We start from the raw sequence: 19608 nt of genomic DNA on the forward strand, positions 1-19608 counted from the left end.
TTGCGTAAATATATAAATGTGTCGTTAAAACCTGCCACCACCCGACACAGCCAACTAGTAAGGGTTGTCACGTCAACAGAACGTGGCCAATTCGTCACTAGCACAGCAACACCGGTGTGTTGGAGAGCCAAGCCACAAGATTTACAATCGTAGGAAATATGAAATATATTACTGGTAGGAACCTCCTGGTTACACCAGCCCACAGGGGATTATTGTGTCCGTCCGTCCGTCGTGCATCCAAAAATGGGAGGGGTGGGGCTGGGTGGAGAGGGGAGGGTAGGGAGGGGTGGGGCTGGGTGGGGAGGGGCTGGTCACCCCGTGGTGCCCTTATAAAACTCAACGTTTAACCTACTCACGCCGGCTTCTGCCTGCCCTCACAGTCGGCCAAGTTTGCGGAATACACCACGCCGCCGTTAACCCTGGCCATTGACCGAGCAACCCAACGTTCCTACCAGCTCCCTCCGCAAGGAATGTGTTATCTGTGGAGTTGCACTGCGTAAGAATGACCAGCAGGTGGCGTGAGCTTGCCTAGTGCCGGGATGAGTCCGGTTGTGATGGATGGCGAGCCCTGAGTGATGGGGAAACGTGACGCAGGTACAAGCAACGTCTCACGCACGTGGCCTGCGTGAGAGGTCGTTACTGCCGATACACACAGAGGACACGACAGAGGTTAGCTATTGGTGTGTGTATGTGTGTAATGGTGTATGCGTGTAGGTCGACTCAGCCTCAAATGAGTACCTGGTGAGTGCGTGTAAACATCGCCACTTGGAAGACAAAGGCGGCCGGGCGTGTGGCTGGCCAGTGGCCACCCACCCCCTTGTGTGCCGAGCCGGCCTTCATAGGTGCTCGCTAACAGCACTTGCTCCGAGTCTGTTCGGGCTACACGGGGGATCTTTATCTTTGTATACATGATACGTGTGATGTGTGACAGTGATGTTCACGATGCATTACAATGTGGGGTAACGTACGATGGTGTGTGATGATGTGTGATGGTCTATCAAGATGTACCTGTATTATTTGTGATTTCTAATGATGCATGATCGTATGATGTAGTGTCTGTGTAACGATGTATGGATATTGAGCGATGATGTCACTGATGATTATGAATAACGATGATGAATTATGCTGTTTTTCATATCTCATGATGGTTGTTTTGTGTTATCAATGACTGCTAATGATGCAGTGTGTGACAAGGTAAGACTTAATTAGTGTAAGAGCAATTATATCACAGGTGAGGATGTATATGCTGATACGTGTGATAACACCGTGTGATGAAAACGTGATCCGGCATATACTAATGTTGGATAATGTAAAATCACATTGTACATACGGTAGTGTAACGTGTGATGAAACGACGCTATCGAGCAAATGACACCACTCACTGGCGATGCATGATTATCATCATCATCATGATTTACCCAGCAATGCCTCACGGAGTCTCGTGACTTCCTTTTAAGGAGGGTCCTGCCAAGTTTTCACAGGAGCGTATGGGGTTGGCGGGGGCGATGGTAGCTGATGTATGATTCCAATTGAGTACTTTGCGACGATGTGTGTTGCCATATGTGATGATGATGATGCAGTGTGTGATGATGATGATGATGCATATCTACCCAGTAAACATGGAACGTGGGACCAACTTTGGGGCAACGAGTCCAACCACACGCCAACGTTGACCCAACGTTAATTCAACGTTGACCCAACGATGACCCAACGTTGACCCAACGACGGCCCAACGTTGACCCAACGAGGGCCCAACGTTGACCCAACGTTGACCCAACGTGGAAATAACGTTGACCCAACGAGGGCCCTACGTTAATCCAACGTTGACCCAACGTTGGCACGTTTACTGGGTATTCTACGACCACGTCACTCGCCGATGACGAATGTCAAAGTCGCTGTTATTTAATCGCGCGCTGAATAACGGCGAATTGCTGTTGGACACACGCGGTGCCGTCGGAGTGCATCGATGGGGACGATGCCTTGGGGGCCGTCCATAAATGACGTCACGCGATTTTGGCCGATTTTTGACCCCTCCCCTCCCCCCTCGTCACACGGCGTCACAAAAAGTCAGACCCCCCCCCCCCCTCAAATATGACGTCACAAAGCTCTGCCACCCCCCCCCTCCAAAACAATTTCCATTTTGAAAATAAAACATGCTTCAAATCACTTTAAACTATTGTCATTGTAGTGCGTACTTAATGTGGCGCTGCACTCTGATGTTGTAGGAGAAAACACGTATTAAAAAGGGGGCGTTGGAAAGCTGAAATTAAGCATAACATTCACTTGAAAATATTCAACGTCTAACTAAAACTGCAGATGTTCAGAATATTATATTGAAATTCTCTTATAATTATACAAATATTAAAAGTAATTATAACTATCAAAAATACTTGAAACTTTGTAGTAGAACGAAGCAAAATGGAGAGTACAATTATAACAATTACATATTAATTTCACAGAATGAAAAGCCCTGGTAGAATCATTAGAATCAAAATGTTTAATAACAATCATTAAAAATAAATTCAAAATGTATGCTTTTCCATTCTCCCATGGAGAAGCAAAATGCTCCTTCATGGAATTAATAAAAGGTGACCTTAGTCAATTTAAATAGTTAATAATGAGAATTGATCAAATTTAGTGTTGTTATAACAATTCGATTCATTTAATATTTATTTAAAGTTGCACATTTTGATGTGACCTCACATTTCCCAAACCTCCCTCCCCCCCTCGTCACGAATGTCTGACCCCCTCCACCCCTCTATGTGCGTGACGTCATTTATGGACGGCCCCTTGGCTATTTGCTAAAACTTGCCCTGGGGGAACCCTCCTGGTATTTGCCTATCGCGGTGCCCTCTCTACTCGGTAGAATACGGTACCCACCCCCACCCCCCTCACCACCACCCCTACCCCCCCACCACCCCCACCACCCCCCACCACCCCCACCACCACCCCTACCCTCCCACCACCCCCAACCACCCCCACCACCCCCCCACCACCCCCACCACCAACCCCACCACCCCCCCCCACCACCCCCACCACCCCCCACCACCCCCACCACCAACCCCACCACCCCCCCCCACCACCCCCCACCACCCTCACCACCACCCCCCACCACCACCCCCACCACCAGCCCCACCACCACCCCCACCACCCACCACACCACCCCCCACCATCCCCCACCACCCTGCTGCACACGTGGGCGCGTCACGCGTGGGGCGTGTGAAGTCGGGACAGCCACTTCCTTGGTTGAGCTGCGAGCCAAGTGGGGAGAAGTCGTGGTTGGTGGTGGTTGGTGGTGGTGGTTGTGGTGTATGTGTAGTGGTAGATTGTGGGGTGGTGGAGCGGAGGGAGGGGGGCCCAGTGGCTGTGTGTGAGAGTAGTTGGCGTGGTGCGAGATCACGGGGGGGGTGGTGTGTTAGGTGGAGGGGGGTAGCAGTGTCTGTGTGTGTGTCTTTGTGTGTGTGTCTGAGTAAGTTGATTGCTGCTGCAGGCTGGGTGGCTGCGGGTAGTGACTGGGAGTTTGTCGTTAGTGGTGGGGAGAGTGCTTGTGGGGGGCTGTGAGTCGCTGAGTGTGTGGTGGTGGGGGGGGCCCTATGAGCAGTCGGTGATCGTAGCGGTGGGGGGCAGTGGTTGTTTGTAAGAGGCAGTGGCCGAGGCTGTGTGTCGTATCTGATTGTGCCAGGAGGTGTGGGTGGTGGGGAGGAGCAGTGGTTGTTTGAGGAGGTGGTGGTGGGGGGGGGTAGTGGTTGATTGAGGAGGTAGTCGTGGTGGTGGGGGGGTAGTGGTTGATTGAGGAGGTAGTCGTGGTGGTGGGGGGGGGGGTAGTGGTTGATTGAGGAGGTAGTCGTGGTGGTGGTGGTGTGGGGGGGTGCGAGACGGTGGCTTTGTGCGTTAAGAGCGATCTGGGGGGGATGTTCCTCTGGGGAGGGGGCGGCTCCCCCGCCCTCCAGCAGCGAGGCGTGAACAGCGTGAGATTCAACCAGGATCACAGTGAGTACACAGTACACGTGTGGGTGTGTGTACAGTACACGTGTGTGTGTACAGTACACGTGTGGGTGTACACAGTACACGTGTGGGTGTGTGTACAGTACACGTGTGTGTGTACACAGTACACGTGTGGGTGTGTACAGTACACGTGTGGGTGTGTGTACAGTACACGTGTGTGTGTACACAGTACACGTGTGGGTGTGTACAGTACACGTGTGGGTGTGTGTACAGTACACGTGTGTGTGTACAGTACACGTGTGGGTGTGTACAGTACACGTGTGGGTGTGTGTACAGTACACGTGTGGGTGTGTGTACAGTACACGTGTGTGTGTACACAGTATATGTGTGGGTGGGTGTACAGTACACGTGTGGGTGGGTGTACAGTACACGTGTGTGTGTACAGTACACAAGTGTGTACACAGTACACGAGTGTGTGTGTACAGTACACGAGTGTGTGTGTACAGTACACGAGTGTGTGTGTACAGTACACGAGTGTGTGTGTGTACAGTACACGAGTGAGTGTGTGTACAGTACACGAGTGTGTGTGTGTACAGTACACGAGTGAGTGTGTGTACAGTACACGAGTGAGTGTGTGTACAGTACACGAGTGAGTGTGTGTACACAGTACACGAGTGTGTGTGTGAACAGTACACGTGTGTATACCCCTCGTGTTCACATGCACATAATATACAGTACACTTATAGTATAAAAAAAAACACAATGCGATACCGTAGTATACACACGCGTACCAGAACGCACATACATAGACCCTAGCCTCTAGGTGCAGTGGTAATTAACATGTAGTAGTTTATACAGAGCTCTGCAAATCTACTGCTGGATGAAGGCCTGTCCGTCCCGCGTCGGTCATGGGAGTTGTTTTGACCCCCGCTGGGGGGGGGGGGTCTGTGCGGCAAAGCCGAAGGGAGAGGCCCAGGACACGGGGTTTGTAGCGCAGTGCGCTAACCACAGCGTGTGTGTTTGTGGCGTGTGTCGTGCGTGTGGTGTGTGTGTATGTGGTGTGTGTGTGGAGCGTGTGTGGTGTGTGTGATGTGTGTGTGTATGGTGTGTGTGGTGTATGTGGCGTGTGGTGTGTGTGGGGGTGTGTGCGGTGTGTTTGTCGCGTGTGTGGTGTGTGTGTGTGTTGTGTGTGTGTGGTGTGTAGTGTGTGGTGTGTGTGTGGCGTGAGTGGCGTGTGTGTGGGGGGTGTATGCGGTGTGTGTGTGTGGCGTGTGTGGGGGGGGGGGCGTGTGTTGTGTGTGTGTCGAGGATGCCTCTCACCCATCCTCACACACAACACAACAGTATGGATATGCGATTATGGTGGTGGGGTTGACGATGGTAATTGATGATTGTGACGGCGTTGGGAATTCTGACGTTTGTGATGATTGCTGGTTGTCCTGATTATGCTGACGGCTGTGATGATGGTACAGTAATGGTGGTGATGCTTGCTGTGTCATGATGTTATGGGTCTGTAGCACGCTTCGCCGAGTACCGTAGTCAACCGAGTAAACGAGCAAAGACCTCCGCTCTCATCGTCACGAAAGCGCCGGTTCCCTTTTTCTGCAATGCCGGGCAACTTCCCCAATCGGACACTGTGGCTTGACAGCTGACTGTCGTTGTTGTCTTTCTATTGACCAGGTCTCTTCTGCTGCGCAATGGAGAGCGGAGTCAAGGTCTTCAATGTGGATCCACTGGCACAGAAAGCACATATCGGTGAGAGGGGAGAGTTGTTTGAGATCCAGCCAATGATGAGATTTGTCTTGCAAATCTCTGGGATATGTGATTACTCGAGGAATCGATATGTCCTACCGATGAACGGTCTGATTGCTCGACCAATCGAATAACTTGGAAAAAAGTTGTCGGGGAAAAAAACCCGTCTCAAACCCGTTACATTTTCAAGTGTGCCGCTGAACTGGAGGTGAAGGCTTGGTGGAATCATTAGCAGCGTCGGCATCATCAGCAGCGTCGCGCTGGGCGTGGCTTGTAAGGGGTTTCCAATCTTCGCCGGAGGCAGGATGTCGTTACCGGCCCTCATTTTTAAACAGACCCGAGCGGTCGGCCACAAAAAGCAATTCGTAGTCGATAAGTTTGATATAATTTTACACCGCCAAAGCTGGAATTTAACCGAATTAAGTTCTGAAGCAAATCTGTATATTGTGGAGTGTTGTGCGCAAACATTGATGGCGAGGCTGAAAAGGTCGATTCACTACACTTGAGAATCCAGTTTAATCACCAGGTGGCTGGCCTGAATTAGAACCTCGGATCTCAGCAGTGCACATGAACGTGGACAGAGCCTTTTTGGCCAATCCACTGCTGGATGAGTGGCCTTCACACCGTGCGGCTCGTGGGGGTTATTGGGGACCCCACTTGATCTCGCTGGTCAGTGCGAGGTTAGTGAAGGCAGGGAGCAGAAAGTGTTTTTCTTCTTCTTCGCATGGCTGATGTTGATGTCGTGCCACAGCTGTAATTTTACACTGAAGTGGTTGAGACAAGAGGATTGCATCAGAAGTCGCGGAGTGGTGCATCCTGGCTGTGATGATGCCTCCTTCGTATTTGCGAATCAGGGCTTTGAGTGGCTGTCTAGTGCTGCCCCCATGGTTCGTGCGGATAACGCAGTTTAGGCATTGTGGCCCCATGAGCTTCGCGGAAGATCGAAGCCGGGGATCTGCGTTGAGTCTTTCTCGAGGTGTTTGTGACTTCTTATGAACGCCGTTCGGCTTTACAAGCTTCATCAGGGTTGAAGTACAGCACATCAAAGGACTTCGCTTCACTGCCCCCACAAAAACGATCTAAGAATTTCGCATCCCTTAATGAACGAGCTCAGAGAATGAGCGCCGCGATGTTTGAGTTGCGCGCCTCTTTGCCGGGCGGTCGCTCCACCGTCGCAGACCAGGAGCAGGTGGGCAGCGTGGGGCTCGCCGAGGTGCTGCGGCGCTCCAACCTCATCGCCATCGTCGGGGGCGGCAGCCTGCCACGCTTCGCCGAAAACTCCGGTGCGAACACCCCGACCGCCACTACCGACATGGCCACACCGCTGCCTCCAGCACCAGCAACACCACGAACATGGCCTACCGCCTTTACCACCACCACCGCGAATACCAACATGGCATCACCACAGCCCCCACCATCGATATTTCTCACACCGATTTGGACATTGCCACCACAATCACCGTCGCCGATACCAACGTGGTCACAGAGGCTGCTGTCGCTACCACCACCGCCACTGCTTGCCAACGTGGCCACCGACACCAACGTTGAGACAACCACTGCTACACCGTGACCAATATGGGCCCCGCCACCACCACCACTGACACGCCGCCATCGTGAACGTCACTGACTGCCACCATCAAGTACCACTGACAAGACAACACGAGCTTTAACACGTGTGCCAGCAACCACTGCCATAACCATCAATGCCATTGACACCAACATGGTGGCCACCACTGCCACCACCGATACAGCTACCCACAACTTGTCCATGGCCGTGTGATTTTTGTGCCGCCAGTGCTGATCTGGGACGACGCGCGTGGAGGGACCCCCGAGCAGGACAAACTCGTCCTGGACTTCACCTTCACGCAGCCCGTGCTGGCTGTGCGCATGCGCCACGACGCGTGAGGCCTCCCCCACCCTACCCCACCCCACCCCACCCTTTCCCCAACCCTCCCGACCAATTTGCGACTTGAAAATCGTGGTAATTAATCACATCGCCGGGGTGAGACGGGGCGATTCGTTGCACCCCGGGTAGAACACGGGACGTCGCACGATGTGCGGTCTGTGCTGGCGACACGCCGCTAACCGCTGTCAGCTGCTCGCCCCTCGTAATCGCTTGGGTGTCGAGCTATTCCCGAGCGAGGGATTTCACAGGAAGGTTCACGTGTGAAAATAGCGAGCGGGGGAGGAAGTGGGGGGGGGGGGAGGAGGAGGGTGAACACATTGTCAATGACATCTCGAGAAGAGATGCTGGTCCTGTTGCCAACGAAAAGGATGTCGCCGGTTGATTTTTTTCATGAATTCAAAGTAATGGGGACCTTGGGCAGGACACGTTGCTTGAAGAAATAATGATGATGACCGATGACCGAGAATAGTGATGGAGCGGCAGCCGAGGTAGCGAACGCGTCCGGGACGGCGTGCACCACTCGCGCAGTTTCGCGAGGTATCTCTCATCGTGCGCTCGTCTTGATGAGCCAGGCGATGTCCGCTTACTGTCAGTACCCGGGCCTGTCCCGCGAAGCTAGCGATCAGGCCTAGCGGATCGTCACTCTTCAATGAATCTTGGTCACCTGCCACACCGATAACCCTGGTGGAGTGCGCCAGCCCTTGGACTTTTAAGCGATTGGAGCCGACACTGCGAGTTCGTCAACTCGACGTTGTTGAGGGTTCGTCATCTGCCAAGCGCAGCCTAAATCGGCCAGCATTGTGAGGTTAAGAAGCAATAAGGTTCAAAGTAGATTTTTGGGTCAGATTGCTGCGTAAGTAAAACTTGTCTCGAAAAGCCCTCCTGCACCCGACAGCCAATTACCGTAATAAAGTCATCAAAAAAAAACTTGTTCACTAATTACTTATTTAGCAGCACCACTGGCGGTGCTGGAGAGTGATCCACACACATTTAACGATTTGGTTTGACGTCGCTGGTAGTTACAACCAGCATCATCAGCACGCAGTTGCCATAAATCTGAAGCTACGCATCGATACGTACACCATCAAAGTTTGTAATAATAATAATACCAAAATCTATACAGTTAGAAAAAACTCACATCTATTCTTTTTTTTCATTTGCAGAATATCGGTTGTGCTCCGGAGAAAGATCCACGTTTTCTCCTTCCCAGACAATCCCCGGGAAACCTCACAATTTGACACAAGGGACAATCCACTGGGTGAGGATACGTGGTGAAGTATGGTGAAACCCCACCCCACCCCCGCCCGAGACCTGCACGGCGCGGGGTGTACCTCATCCAGGAGTGGATTGACGCGAAGGCCGCACGCGCGGACGCAATACCATCACCCTGAATGCGCCTGATCTGTTCGACAGATCTCGGAAGCTAAGCAGGATTGAGGCTCGATAGTACTTGGCCAGCAAGTACTAAAGCAGCAGGTGCTAGAGGCTGCTACAGGGCTACGTGGTGGGCAGCACAGGGTAGTGCAACAAATTCCTCTCTTGTACTGCACTATGCTAACACATCTGTTCATTGCCTTCACCAATCCGCACTGACCATTGCGGTAAAGTATCGTCAAACAGCTCCCCCTTAACCGACATGGTATGGGGATGCTTACAAATCCAGCGGGTCACTGACAATGGGATTTAAATAAAATTACAATTATTAATACGTGTTGTAAACGAATTCACTACTTTGTTTTGATTCTTGTTTACATGAATACTTACTCCACCTTCTGTGTGTGCGGTAGGGAGTGCCGGAGTAGCGGTTAGCACACTGCGGTGTGAACCCGGTCGACTCAAGTTCAGTTCCCACTCGCGACCAATAACAGTGGCGAATATTTGACCTGGGTCCAGGGACTCCCCTGGGTCGACTCGGCATTAAATGAGACAAAGGCGGCCGGGCGTGGTGTTGATCACCCACCTCCTCGTGTACCGTACCGGCCTTCATAGGTGCTCGCTAATGGCACTTACCCCAACTCTCCGTTAAAGTCTATGCGGGGGAACTTTGTCTTTGTGTGCGCAGGCCTGTGCGAGCTGTCGACGTCACTCGAGCGGAGTCTGCTCGTGTTCCCCGGGCTCAAGAGTGGCTTCCTGCAGATGGTGGTACGGCGAGCCACGCACACACGCACGCGCACATGCACGCCTATGTGTGTATATATGTTGAACTTCTTTCGCACCATACATAGGCAACCGTGTCAATCGGAGGTGCGGGGGAAGGACAACAAACTAAACACAAACAGCAGTTCGAAAGCACGAGGAGTAACAACGGTGACTCGCCGATTAATATTGATTGTCGCGCTCGCAATACGCGTATCAGTTTGCGTGCGCGTCTCGATGTTTTTTTTACATTTGTGCAGTTATGTTGTTTGTAATAGGTTTGCGTGACCCCTGCAGCCACTACAGAAAGTAAAAATCAGTTCTTGAATGGATATACATACAACCTTTGAATCGTTAAGAACTGGTACTTTTGCCAAATTTGGTGAAACATGGGTTTGTTGTACATCCAGTCATTGGTGACCATGCAGAGGCCATGAACTCGCTGCACTTCAGAACCCGGTTTAACCTCTGGGGGACAAAACTTGGCTTTAAACCCCTGAACCTGCCTGGACATTGTTGTGTGGGAGGAAACGAGCAGAGCACCTGGGGAACCATAATAGAGGTCTGTTTGTGCCAGTCCATTGTGTCGTTGTGTTATTGTGCACTCGTGTGCGTGTGTGTGTTGGCGGTGAGAGCGGTAGTGCAGCTGTTAGCGCTCTGTACTGCAAACTCAGTGACCCGAGTTTGATTCCCGCTCGCAGCCAAGACCAGCAACGAATATCTGGACTGATCCTGGTCCTCACCTAGGTCAACTAAGCCTCAAATGAGTAGCTGATACAATGTGTAAACATGGCCACTTGGGAGATAGAAGCGGCTGGGCGTGGTTCTGACCACCCCACAACCTCGTGTGCCATGCCGACCTTCATGGGTGCTACTCGGTTAACACCACTTGCCCCCAAAATTCTGTTAAAGGCTATACGGTCGCTCTTGGTCTCGGTGCAGTTACCAATGCTGTGTTCTGAATGTCCCAGGATATTTCTGCTCTGAAGGGAGCCCCAAAGCGGCCTGGCCTGGGGCCCAACAAGAGCGGTGTGACGGTGAAAGCCCACGAGAGTGACCTGGCGTGCATCACGCTCGACTCCACGGCCAGCAGAGTGGCCACCGCCTCTCACAAGGTGCCCCACCGCACTGCACCGCACAACCGCACCGCACAACCGCACCGCACAGCACAGCAACCGTAACACGGTTGGCTACGTGATCGGGGGAGCGGTGCGACATACATGCCGCACCGCTCCCCCGATCACCGGGTACTCAACGTGCATACTCGCCGCTCGTTGATGGTCACATGTCGCTACTGCTTCTGCGCTAGTGGGATTTGCCGCGGTGTAACGGTGAGCAGTGCACTGCCGGTTCGATTCCATCTCCCGGCGTGGCAGTTGAAACATTGGAGCGAGTTTCTTAAATCTACCCCCGTCCCCCCCCGCATCTTCAACCACCTCTGTCCATCCAGCAGTATAAATGGGTAGGCCTCTGTTGATTGGCAGGTTGTGTCCGGTGGGGTAAAATGTGGGTTACTCCCACCTCTTCCAGGACATGTGACCAATGTTGAAAAGTTGGCCAAAAATATCCTCCACAGGATTTCAAGTGCAGGCACTTCTTCTGTCAGCAGTGGTGTAACCAAGCAATTGCAGGGCTGTGCCTTTACCATTTACTACAAGCACTGTACAGCCCTTTATCAATTCATGTTGGTCGTAGGGGTTGTATCACCATACTTCACCACACTGGTCAGAGCAGGACGGTGAAGGGAATGCCCAGTCTGGTTGGATATTGCTTGCCACTGATGTTAGCCATGGCTGGCATTCATGTTCAGTGTGCTAACTACTGCGCCACCACTCCCTCCCACCACCACAACCACTGTTACATGCTAATCACTATCATCACCATCATAATGATTATCACAATCATCGTCATCGTGTATGTATGCTGAACTTCTTTCACACCGTACATAGCCAACCATGCTATGTACGGTGTGAAAGAGACAACAAACTAAACACACAAAGCAGTTTCTAAAGAAATTCGTTTTCAATAAGAACTGTCCAAGATGTTGGGGAAGAAAGGGTGGTGATGATGAGAGGTGTGGGAAGAGAGGGAGAAGATAGAAGGAAGGAGCGAGAAGAAGTGAGCTGCACGGAGGAGCGGCGTCTGTTTTCACAGCGGGAGGCGGGGAGAGGGGAGGGATTCGGAGTGGGGGTGCCCACGCAGAAGTCACGTGATGTACGGGAGGCTCGAGCTGATTTTCATGTAGAGATGTGTGCGATACTCTGGCAGGGAACGCTGATCCGTATCTACGACACGACAAACGGCGACAGAACCATGGAGCTCAGGAGAGGCGCCGACTCGGCTCAACTCTACTGGCAAGTGGCTGACGGTTTCGCGCGCGTTTACCGTCGTGCACGCCTACACGTGTGCACGTACACTCGACAAAAACGGGCGCAATTCACCCGTAAGTTCTGGCGACGTCACCACGGTGCTTGTGCCTGGCTAGGTGCACTTTGAGGCCATGTGAAGATCTTGGTTCTTTCGGTAAAGTCACATAGAATGACTTTACCGAAAGAACCAAGAAGATGAATCCCTGCAGTCACGAAAGCTTTAAATCGCCATGTGAAGAGTTGAAGGCAGGGTGCACCAGCTGTGCTCCCCACTGTGCCACCTCGCTACACTTTATTCGCCCAGGGCCCCGCTCGTTGTTGTGAACGTCGCTCCCTCTGCTCTTTGTTAGAGGGCGACTGCCTCCAACTGCCCAGCAGCGTCCTTCACGAGATTCCTCCACAGAGGCCGATCTTGACACCGCTGGTACCAGTCATCTGCAAGTCCATTCGGCTTCACATCCTCCTGTACCACATCAGCCGATCTCTTTTGTAGCCCATGCCATGCCCGTTTAGCACCCTCTATCTGGCCAAGCAGAAGCTGCTTGGGCATGTGGGCTACATGACCTGACCAATGCAGCCTCACTTGTCGGAGGAGCTCACTGATGATACTTGCAAAGATGGAAATTATTCTACGCATAGGTAAACAAGACGTAAGATAATGCCGGAGCCGGAGGACATCCCTGTCACACCCCACGGTGTACAGGTAATGGCTCCGACTCCTGTCGCCGCAGGTTTACCTGGGCCTGCCCATCATCATGAAGGTCCTTAATGAATGTGAGCAGAGGGTGAGGGACTCCAAAAGCATGCAGAATAGATCGCTGGTATATTCATGGTATCATAGGCATTGACCGGGTTGATAAAGCAGAGATATGTCCTGTTGAATCTCCCAACATCTCTGCTGTAGTAGACCTCTCTATGCGCTGGGAAGAAGGGCCTATGCGCCAAACAGTCACCTTTTGTAAACTCGTCAAGGCCCCACAGTGTTATTGATGAATGTGTCGAGTTTTGTTGTTGTTTTACGTAAACCGAATGAGGAAGCTTGCTGGTGGGGTTTGAAATGAGAATTCTCTCTGATCCGTGGCTTCTTTTGCAGCATCAACTTCAGCCAGGATGCGTCGTTCCTCTGCGCGTCCAGCGACAAGGGCACGGTGCACATCTTCGCGCTGAAGCAGACCAAACTGAACCGTCGCTCCGCGTGAGTGACTCTCCTTCGAACTTGGAGTTGGGGTTGGTGCCCCGTCACAGACTCTTTCCGGCGGCGTTGGCCATCTTCAGCGTCTCTCGCAGAGACTTTGTCCGAGGTCACCACGATGTGAGGAAAGGCCTCTGGATCTGCGGATCCAGAAATCACCGCTTCGATTCCGTCTCCCGGCGCGGCGGTCGAAGCAACGGGGGCGAGTTTCTTAAATATTACTAACCGACTAACCTCTCCCGCTCCCCCCACCCCGCCGGTCCACCCCTGGTCTTGCCGTGTGCCGCAGGCTAGCACGCGTGGGCCGCAAGGTGAGCCCGGCGCTGGGAGAGTACGCCGAGTCGCAGTGGAGCCTCGCGAGCTTCACCGTGCCTGCCGAGACGGCGTGCGCCTGCGCTTTCGGCAAGGGCAACTCCATCATCGGTAAGCGGACTCGGTCATCGGAAAGCTAATTCGGTGATAGGTAAGTTGACTTGGTCGTCAATAATCTGACACGGTGGCCGATGAGCAGACTCGGTGACCGGTAAGCCAGCCCATGGGGCACGGGGTGCACAGTAAAGGTGGACGCAATCCCAAAAGGCAAATAGGCGTTCATATCTACCCCGAGAGAGATTTTTACGGATAAGCTGCAATTTTATTTGTGAAGACAATTGAATGTAATTTGTTGTAAGGCCATTCGGGTAACAAGTGAATACTTCTTTCAGACAAGTGCACAGCCATTGCAGGATATCTGCTTTAGCATCATAAACCCTTTACCGACTCGCGTACAAATTTCTTACGCCTTCTTTTGCGTGAGTCAAACTCTATATAAACAAGACCCGGAATGCTAAATCATAGAGCAAGCCTTCTACAATTGCATGCTGACCTCACGTTTTCATTCCCACCCCTTCCCCCCCGAGAACTTTCGTTATGCAACGGTGTCCATGCTGCATGTGCGCATGTTTGACACCGCCTCGGAAATACCCAGACTGCTTTGTGCAGCTCTAATGTCACTTTAGCAATGTTGTTACTAAGATGTTGACGTTACCAATTACATCAAAAATGTCATCGCCAAACTGGCTTTTCACAATTATCCGGAACAATAGCAACAGGTTTCACCTTAAAGTTGCCTTGCAGAGACCAAACGAGGCTGTGTCAGGACATTTCTAAACGCATGACTCTTATAAACTAGGTCAGGGGTCGGCAACCAAAATAACAAGAAGAGCCATTTCTTTCCAATTCGGTACAAAATTCAGTATTTCAAGAGCCGCAATGCATCTGAGTACATACTGTACATACGTACATATCGTCAAGAAGCAGCCCGTAAAGAGCCGCATGCGGCTCCGGAGCCGTAGGTTGCCAACCCCTGAACTAGGTGATCGCTCCTGTGCAAAGTGCACACCTCATTAGCCCTATTTACAGCTGTTCGGTCTTGGATTTTTTTTGCAGAACTGCCGTTTGTCTCAAACTGTCCATCAACTAAAGTTTGCAACTTCCCGAATCCGACAACAATACTTTTAAAGTCACGACCATGACTCCAGCATGATGCATAGAGCGATTCGCCCATTTGTCGGCGATTTTATTAATCGTCACGGTTCGGGCTCGCGATTCAACTCGAGGGACTCGTGCAGAGGGGGATATGTACAAAAGGGACTCGGCAGGCTCCGGTGTGGGAGGCCCCAGAGGGGTCGGACCAGTGCCGGATTATCCGAGTAGCATATGCTACGGGCCCCACACTAAATGCTTTCAAAACTTTTATGAACGACTGGGTGTTTAAGGTTAGCGATTTGTCGTATTATCTGGCTGTATAGCAAATGAAAAAATACAATTACTTTACTATGCAAGTAAAAAATGTGTTTTAATATTTACGTGTTTTTTTTTTAATTTAGGGCCCCTTTATAACATATGCTACAGGCCCCGCACTAGCTTAATCTGGCACTGGGTAGGGCGATGGGGGGGCGGTGGTCCGAGTTGATAAGGCGAAGGGCATGGTAGCAATGTTCGTGCACACGACACTGGACGGTTAACCCAGTGACCGTGGCTTTGTCCCCCCGAGGAGCGGATGAATAAAACATTTCATTTCTGAAATGTCACATTAATATTTGATGTGAAACAAATACTTCTAAGACCGTGCTAAATAATTAAGTGATTTTGGTTGGCCATGGTAGCCCAAGTGAATTGTATCGTCGGAGCAGTTGTATCCTTTCTGACTAAAGTTGAATAAAATTTACTCTAAATTACATGACAATACAACTAATTAATTACCCATGAGAGCCTCGCTTGAGTAGTCTCAAGACTGTTTATTTTCTCAGCAGGCTCCTGCAGTAGGAGGTTTGGTCAGTCTCACGAGCATTTGCAGTGTAGCAGGAAACTGGAGACATCCCACCGCGCGTACGAGGGGGCGACTCTCAACGTTCAGGTTGTGCGGGTTCATAGCCGCGCGCTAATCACTGTGCCACCACTCCCAACCCCGTTCTTTCCTTAGCTGGATTTGTTTTGACCGATGATGAAATCACGTTTGGTCCATTTACGTTGAATCTTGATTTGAAGCTTTCGTGACTGCAGGAATCCATACTCTTTGGTTCTTTCGGTAAAGTCACGTAGGTATAAAACAAAATAAATCACGACGTTTCGATCACAACACAAGCGGTCGTCCTCGGGCGGAAACAAATTACATCGGTTAAACTACCACATTGCATGATGTGGTTAAGGGACTATTATAGTTTAACTGGACCGGTAAAATATTTTTTCCGCCACCAACTACCCGTTACAGATTTTGGAACTCGATAAATAAACCTCCGTGGCTGGAATGCTGAACTGCATGAAGTGATGTGCCATCTAAAAAACACCGCTGAGGGTGCCATGGGAAAGCCACCTTGGCTCCCTCTATCCGAGTCGCAGCACGTGAACCCGAGCGGGGAGCGGGATGCGGCTAGGTGAAGATGGAGGGAGTTTTTGCCAGCGACCTGGCCCAACAGACATTTATCCTCGGTAGTATTTGGAATTAAGTCACGGTAGCTCTTGCACCAGGTGCACGGCTCTGCCGGGGAAGTGTGCGGGCAACGCTTTTGATTGCTCTAGCCGGTTTTCTCTCTAGGGCGAGTCTCTGATAGTGATGCAACTCTATAGTCAAGTTTCATTAATGTTTAAAGATTTCGACCGTAGTAGTTTGGGAGAGCATCAATAATAATGTTGTTTAAAACGGGAAGGAGTAATCTGTACGTCTTGCGCTGTGCAGCTGTGTGCCTGGACGGGACATTTCACAAATACGTCTTCACGCTCGAGGGCAGCTGCAAGAGGGAAGCCTTTGATGTCTACCTGGACCTGGAGAATGATGATTTCTAACTTCTGACGTTGCCGCTCCCCCTGCCCGCCCGCCCGCCCGCCTGCCCACCCACCCACCCGCCTGGCTTCCCTGAACCGAGCCTTTGAAACGCCTTCACAGGCTGAACTTGCTGGGGAGAAACGACGACGGAATTCAAGCACTGCACACGGCGAAATGAATTTTTCTAAGAAATCCGAGCAAGCGGTTTGTAAACGGAAGCCTTTCGTTAGGCGGCTGCGTACTGCTTATGTTGCCGGCATGCCCGGGGTGGGGGTTGGTTTGCATGGACGGGTAGAACCTCGTTTGGAGCCTCCAAGTAAAATTGCTGCAAGGAATGACCTACTGCAGTGTGATGACGAGGCTGTGACTTAATTTACAAGAGTGGGGCAGCTGTTTGCCAGTTCTCACGGCCCGAATTTTAAAGTTGTCTGCATTTCTCAACGTCTTGAGATTGCAAGTTGCATTTAGATGTTCCGCAAGTCTAAGTTTTGGAATGTAATTGAATTGTTAAAGATAAACAAATGCTCTCGCCTTACTTGTAGGTGAATTTGCAAAATAAGTGGACTCTCCTGTGGTTGATTAAATTACATTAAAAATAAAATATTGTAACCAGCGCTTAATTCCAGCAGCAACAGTTCCAATACTTATTTTGACATGGCACATCCAGCCTATGCAGAAGTTACGTGAATATCGGGTACAATTGTATACGTTTGTAATAGTTAGGCATATGCTGCTCGAGTGGTAGTGCTGTTATGGCGATAAACCCTTTAACTCCCAAGCCCGGCCTAGCAGCGTTCCAGAAAGCAGTGAGAATCGAGCCCCGATTATAACGTGTGGCCTGGGTGGGGGGGGGGGGGGTGCCTCGGGCGAAGAATGGGACAATTTTATTCAACTCGGACAAACGTTGGCTCAAATTTTTTTATCACGAGTAGTAGGAAATTGGAAGCACTCAATTATGCATTATTTCAAGATGGATCGTTTCCAGCAGTCGGGACATCGATTTCTGCTGAAATATGTGGATGTATTTTATAAAAACAAAAAAAACATTACACTTGCAATGCCAAGGAGATGGTTGTTCTGGTTCGTCTGCTGATCTAGGCAGGCTTAAGTCAGGGCTGGTGCGTTTTGTCGATGTTCGTAGCAACGGGTGTTCTCGTCACCATGGGTAAAGACAAGCTACTGGAGTTAGGTAATGTCGATACGAATTAGCAACTACTTTTGAGGTGTGTAATTTAGATATAGGTTACGAACGCTACGCAAATGCATATTTAATGGAGTGGTAGCATGTTTGTAACTGGTCGATGTTTGAGCCTGGCAGCCACCCTAGTTAAATACTGCGAGTGCCCGAGCCAAAAACACTTGGTGCTGTCCCCGATTGCTTCCAAGTGGACGTTAAATATCCCGCGACGTCATTTGAAAACAATCTTTGGCCATCTGTGGCTGGCGGCGTCACTGTCCGAATACGAAACGTTACTCAATTTATGGAATGGGAATAGCCAATAGCAACATCGCCCACCTCCCCTTTTAGGTTGGTGCTGGTGTTCACATTGTGCTGCACAGGGGGCAGCTGCCTTCAGCGGGGGCTTGGCTGCCCATGACACCTCGCTTACGACACTGGCCTTGCAGGAAACGGATCGTCAAGAGGGGCATTGCCGGTTACAGCCCAATAATTGAGCGCAATTAATGCTAGATTTGAAGCTTTCGTGACTGCAAGGATCATACTCTTAGTTTTTTCGGAAAAAGTCACGTAGGTAAAAAATTAAAATTAATAAAAAGTGAAATAATAAAAATCACGACGTTTCGGAGGCAACACAAGTCTCCGTCATCAGGTGGGACCGTCACTTGATGCAGCAAATTTAGCTGTGACGGTCCCACCTGATGATGGAGACTTGTGTTGCCTCCGAAACGTCGTGATTTTTATTATTTTTTTTTATTTCATTTTTTACCTACGTGACTTTACCGAAAAAACTAAGAATATGAGTATGCAATGAATGCCTCCGCAGTCTTGCAATAATTTAAAACCGACCAGCAGACTCGGTTCCCACAATGCGAGAGCATGAGATTGTGCACTATCGTTAAGATATGTTTTCTTTGTATATATTTGCATTAGATTAAAAAAATAATTCCTTATTCCTCGGTTGTATTTAAGTTGTAGATTCGCTCAAATTATATTTTGGTGGAAATCACATGCCGACAACAAGGGTTGCCATTCGCCACCAAGTTGTGGTGACCTTGCCACAGAATGCTTGTGCCAGACGAGTTTGCACTTTGAGCCATGTGAAGTGGCAAATGCTCTGCTGGCAGGACACGACACACAAATGTTAGCACAGCACTCGAGGTGTAACAATGCATGAATAAAATATCGATTCTTACGCTCACGATACATGCATCGAACTGCACGTTTTAGAACAATGTCCCCCCCCCCCTCCCCTATTTTTACGTTGTACATAATGCATTAGGGCGATTCGAACAGCCTCTGGTGGCTGCGACATTCACTGGCGATGAAAATGTATTCTTGTAATCGAATCCTTACCCTGAATCTCAACAAGTCATCGGATGCCGGAAATCATTCTACCACCAACCCGGCTTCCACCAGCGAAGCTTCTGAGATGCAATGAGATCAGGCCGATTAAAGGTGAATTTATCTCCGATAAATCTCCCCAGGATTAATTGGAATTACGGCAGGGGTAGCACCACGGTGGTGAGATGTTAACTACCTCACTTGGTATATAGGTTGTGGGTTTGATCCCAACCCTGCCTGTATATTTGGAGTTTGCATGTTCTCCCTGTGCTCGCGTGGATTTCTCTGGTTTTCCCCTCCACATTTAGAATCAACGTGCGTTTAGAGTAACTGGCTGCTTTAAATTTCCACAAGCCACTTTGAGCTATCATTAGGAGCCAGGTCACTTATGGAAAAATAGCTGTGGGCCTTACCTAGTAAAAAAAAAAGTTTGGTTTTAAATAGTTCATAATTTTTACACCTCTTAATACACACCGCACATGC

General features: G+C 50.4%; 1 protein-coding gene across 3 annotated transcripts; it reads left to right on the forward strand.

The window, feature by feature from the left end:
• Window positions 1–537: 537 nt before the first annotated feature.
• LOC144943684 (WD repeat domain phosphoinositide-interacting protein 4-like) lies at window positions 538–18400 on the forward strand. Of its 3 annotated transcripts, none has more exons than XM_078871409.1 (11): window positions 538–594; window positions 5626–5700; window positions 6876–6980; window positions 7493–7598; window positions 8767–8861; window positions 9666–9745; window positions 10711–10854; window positions 12008–12093; window positions 13202–13303; window positions 13590–13723; window positions 16518–18400. In XM_078871409.1, exons 1-11 carry the CDS (start codon window positions 576–578, stop codon window positions 16622–16624), a joined length of 1053 nt encoding a protein of 350 aa, XP_078727535.1. In that variant the 5' UTR covers window positions 538–575; the 3' UTR covers window positions 16625–18400. The 3 variants fall into 3 exon arrangements, with proteins under 3 accessions (XP_078727535.1, XP_078727536.1, XP_078727534.1); XM_078871410.1 differs by having other exon boundaries at window positions 580–669; XM_078871408.1 differs by lacking the exon at window positions 538–594 and adding an exon at window positions 3831–3990.
• The last annotated feature ends 1208 nt before the right edge of the window (window positions 18401–19608 follow it).

Source organism: Lampetra fluviatilis, chromosome 32, assembly GCF_964198595.1.
Source record: "Lampetra fluviatilis chromosome 32, kcLamFluv1.1, whole genome shotgun sequence".
Lineage (NCBI taxonomy): Eukaryota > Metazoa > Chordata > Hyperoartia > Petromyzontiformes > Petromyzontidae > Lampetra > Lampetra fluviatilis.

Bases quoted from the DNA above. Each gene is read 5' to 3' on its own strand.
- LOC144943684 (XM_078871408.1), top strand. From the start codon at position 3,912: ATGTTCCTCTGGGGAGGGGGCGGCTCCCCCGCCCTCCAGCAGCGAGGC. The intron at 12,094-13,201 runs GCAAGTGGCTGA...CTTCTTTTGCAG, and splicing joins GACTCGGCTCAACTCTACTG to CATCAACTTCAGCCAGGATG. The intron at 13,724-16,517 runs GTAAGCGGACTC...TGCGCTGTGCAG, and splicing joins CAAGGGCAACTCCATCATCG to CTGTGTGCCTGGACGGGACA.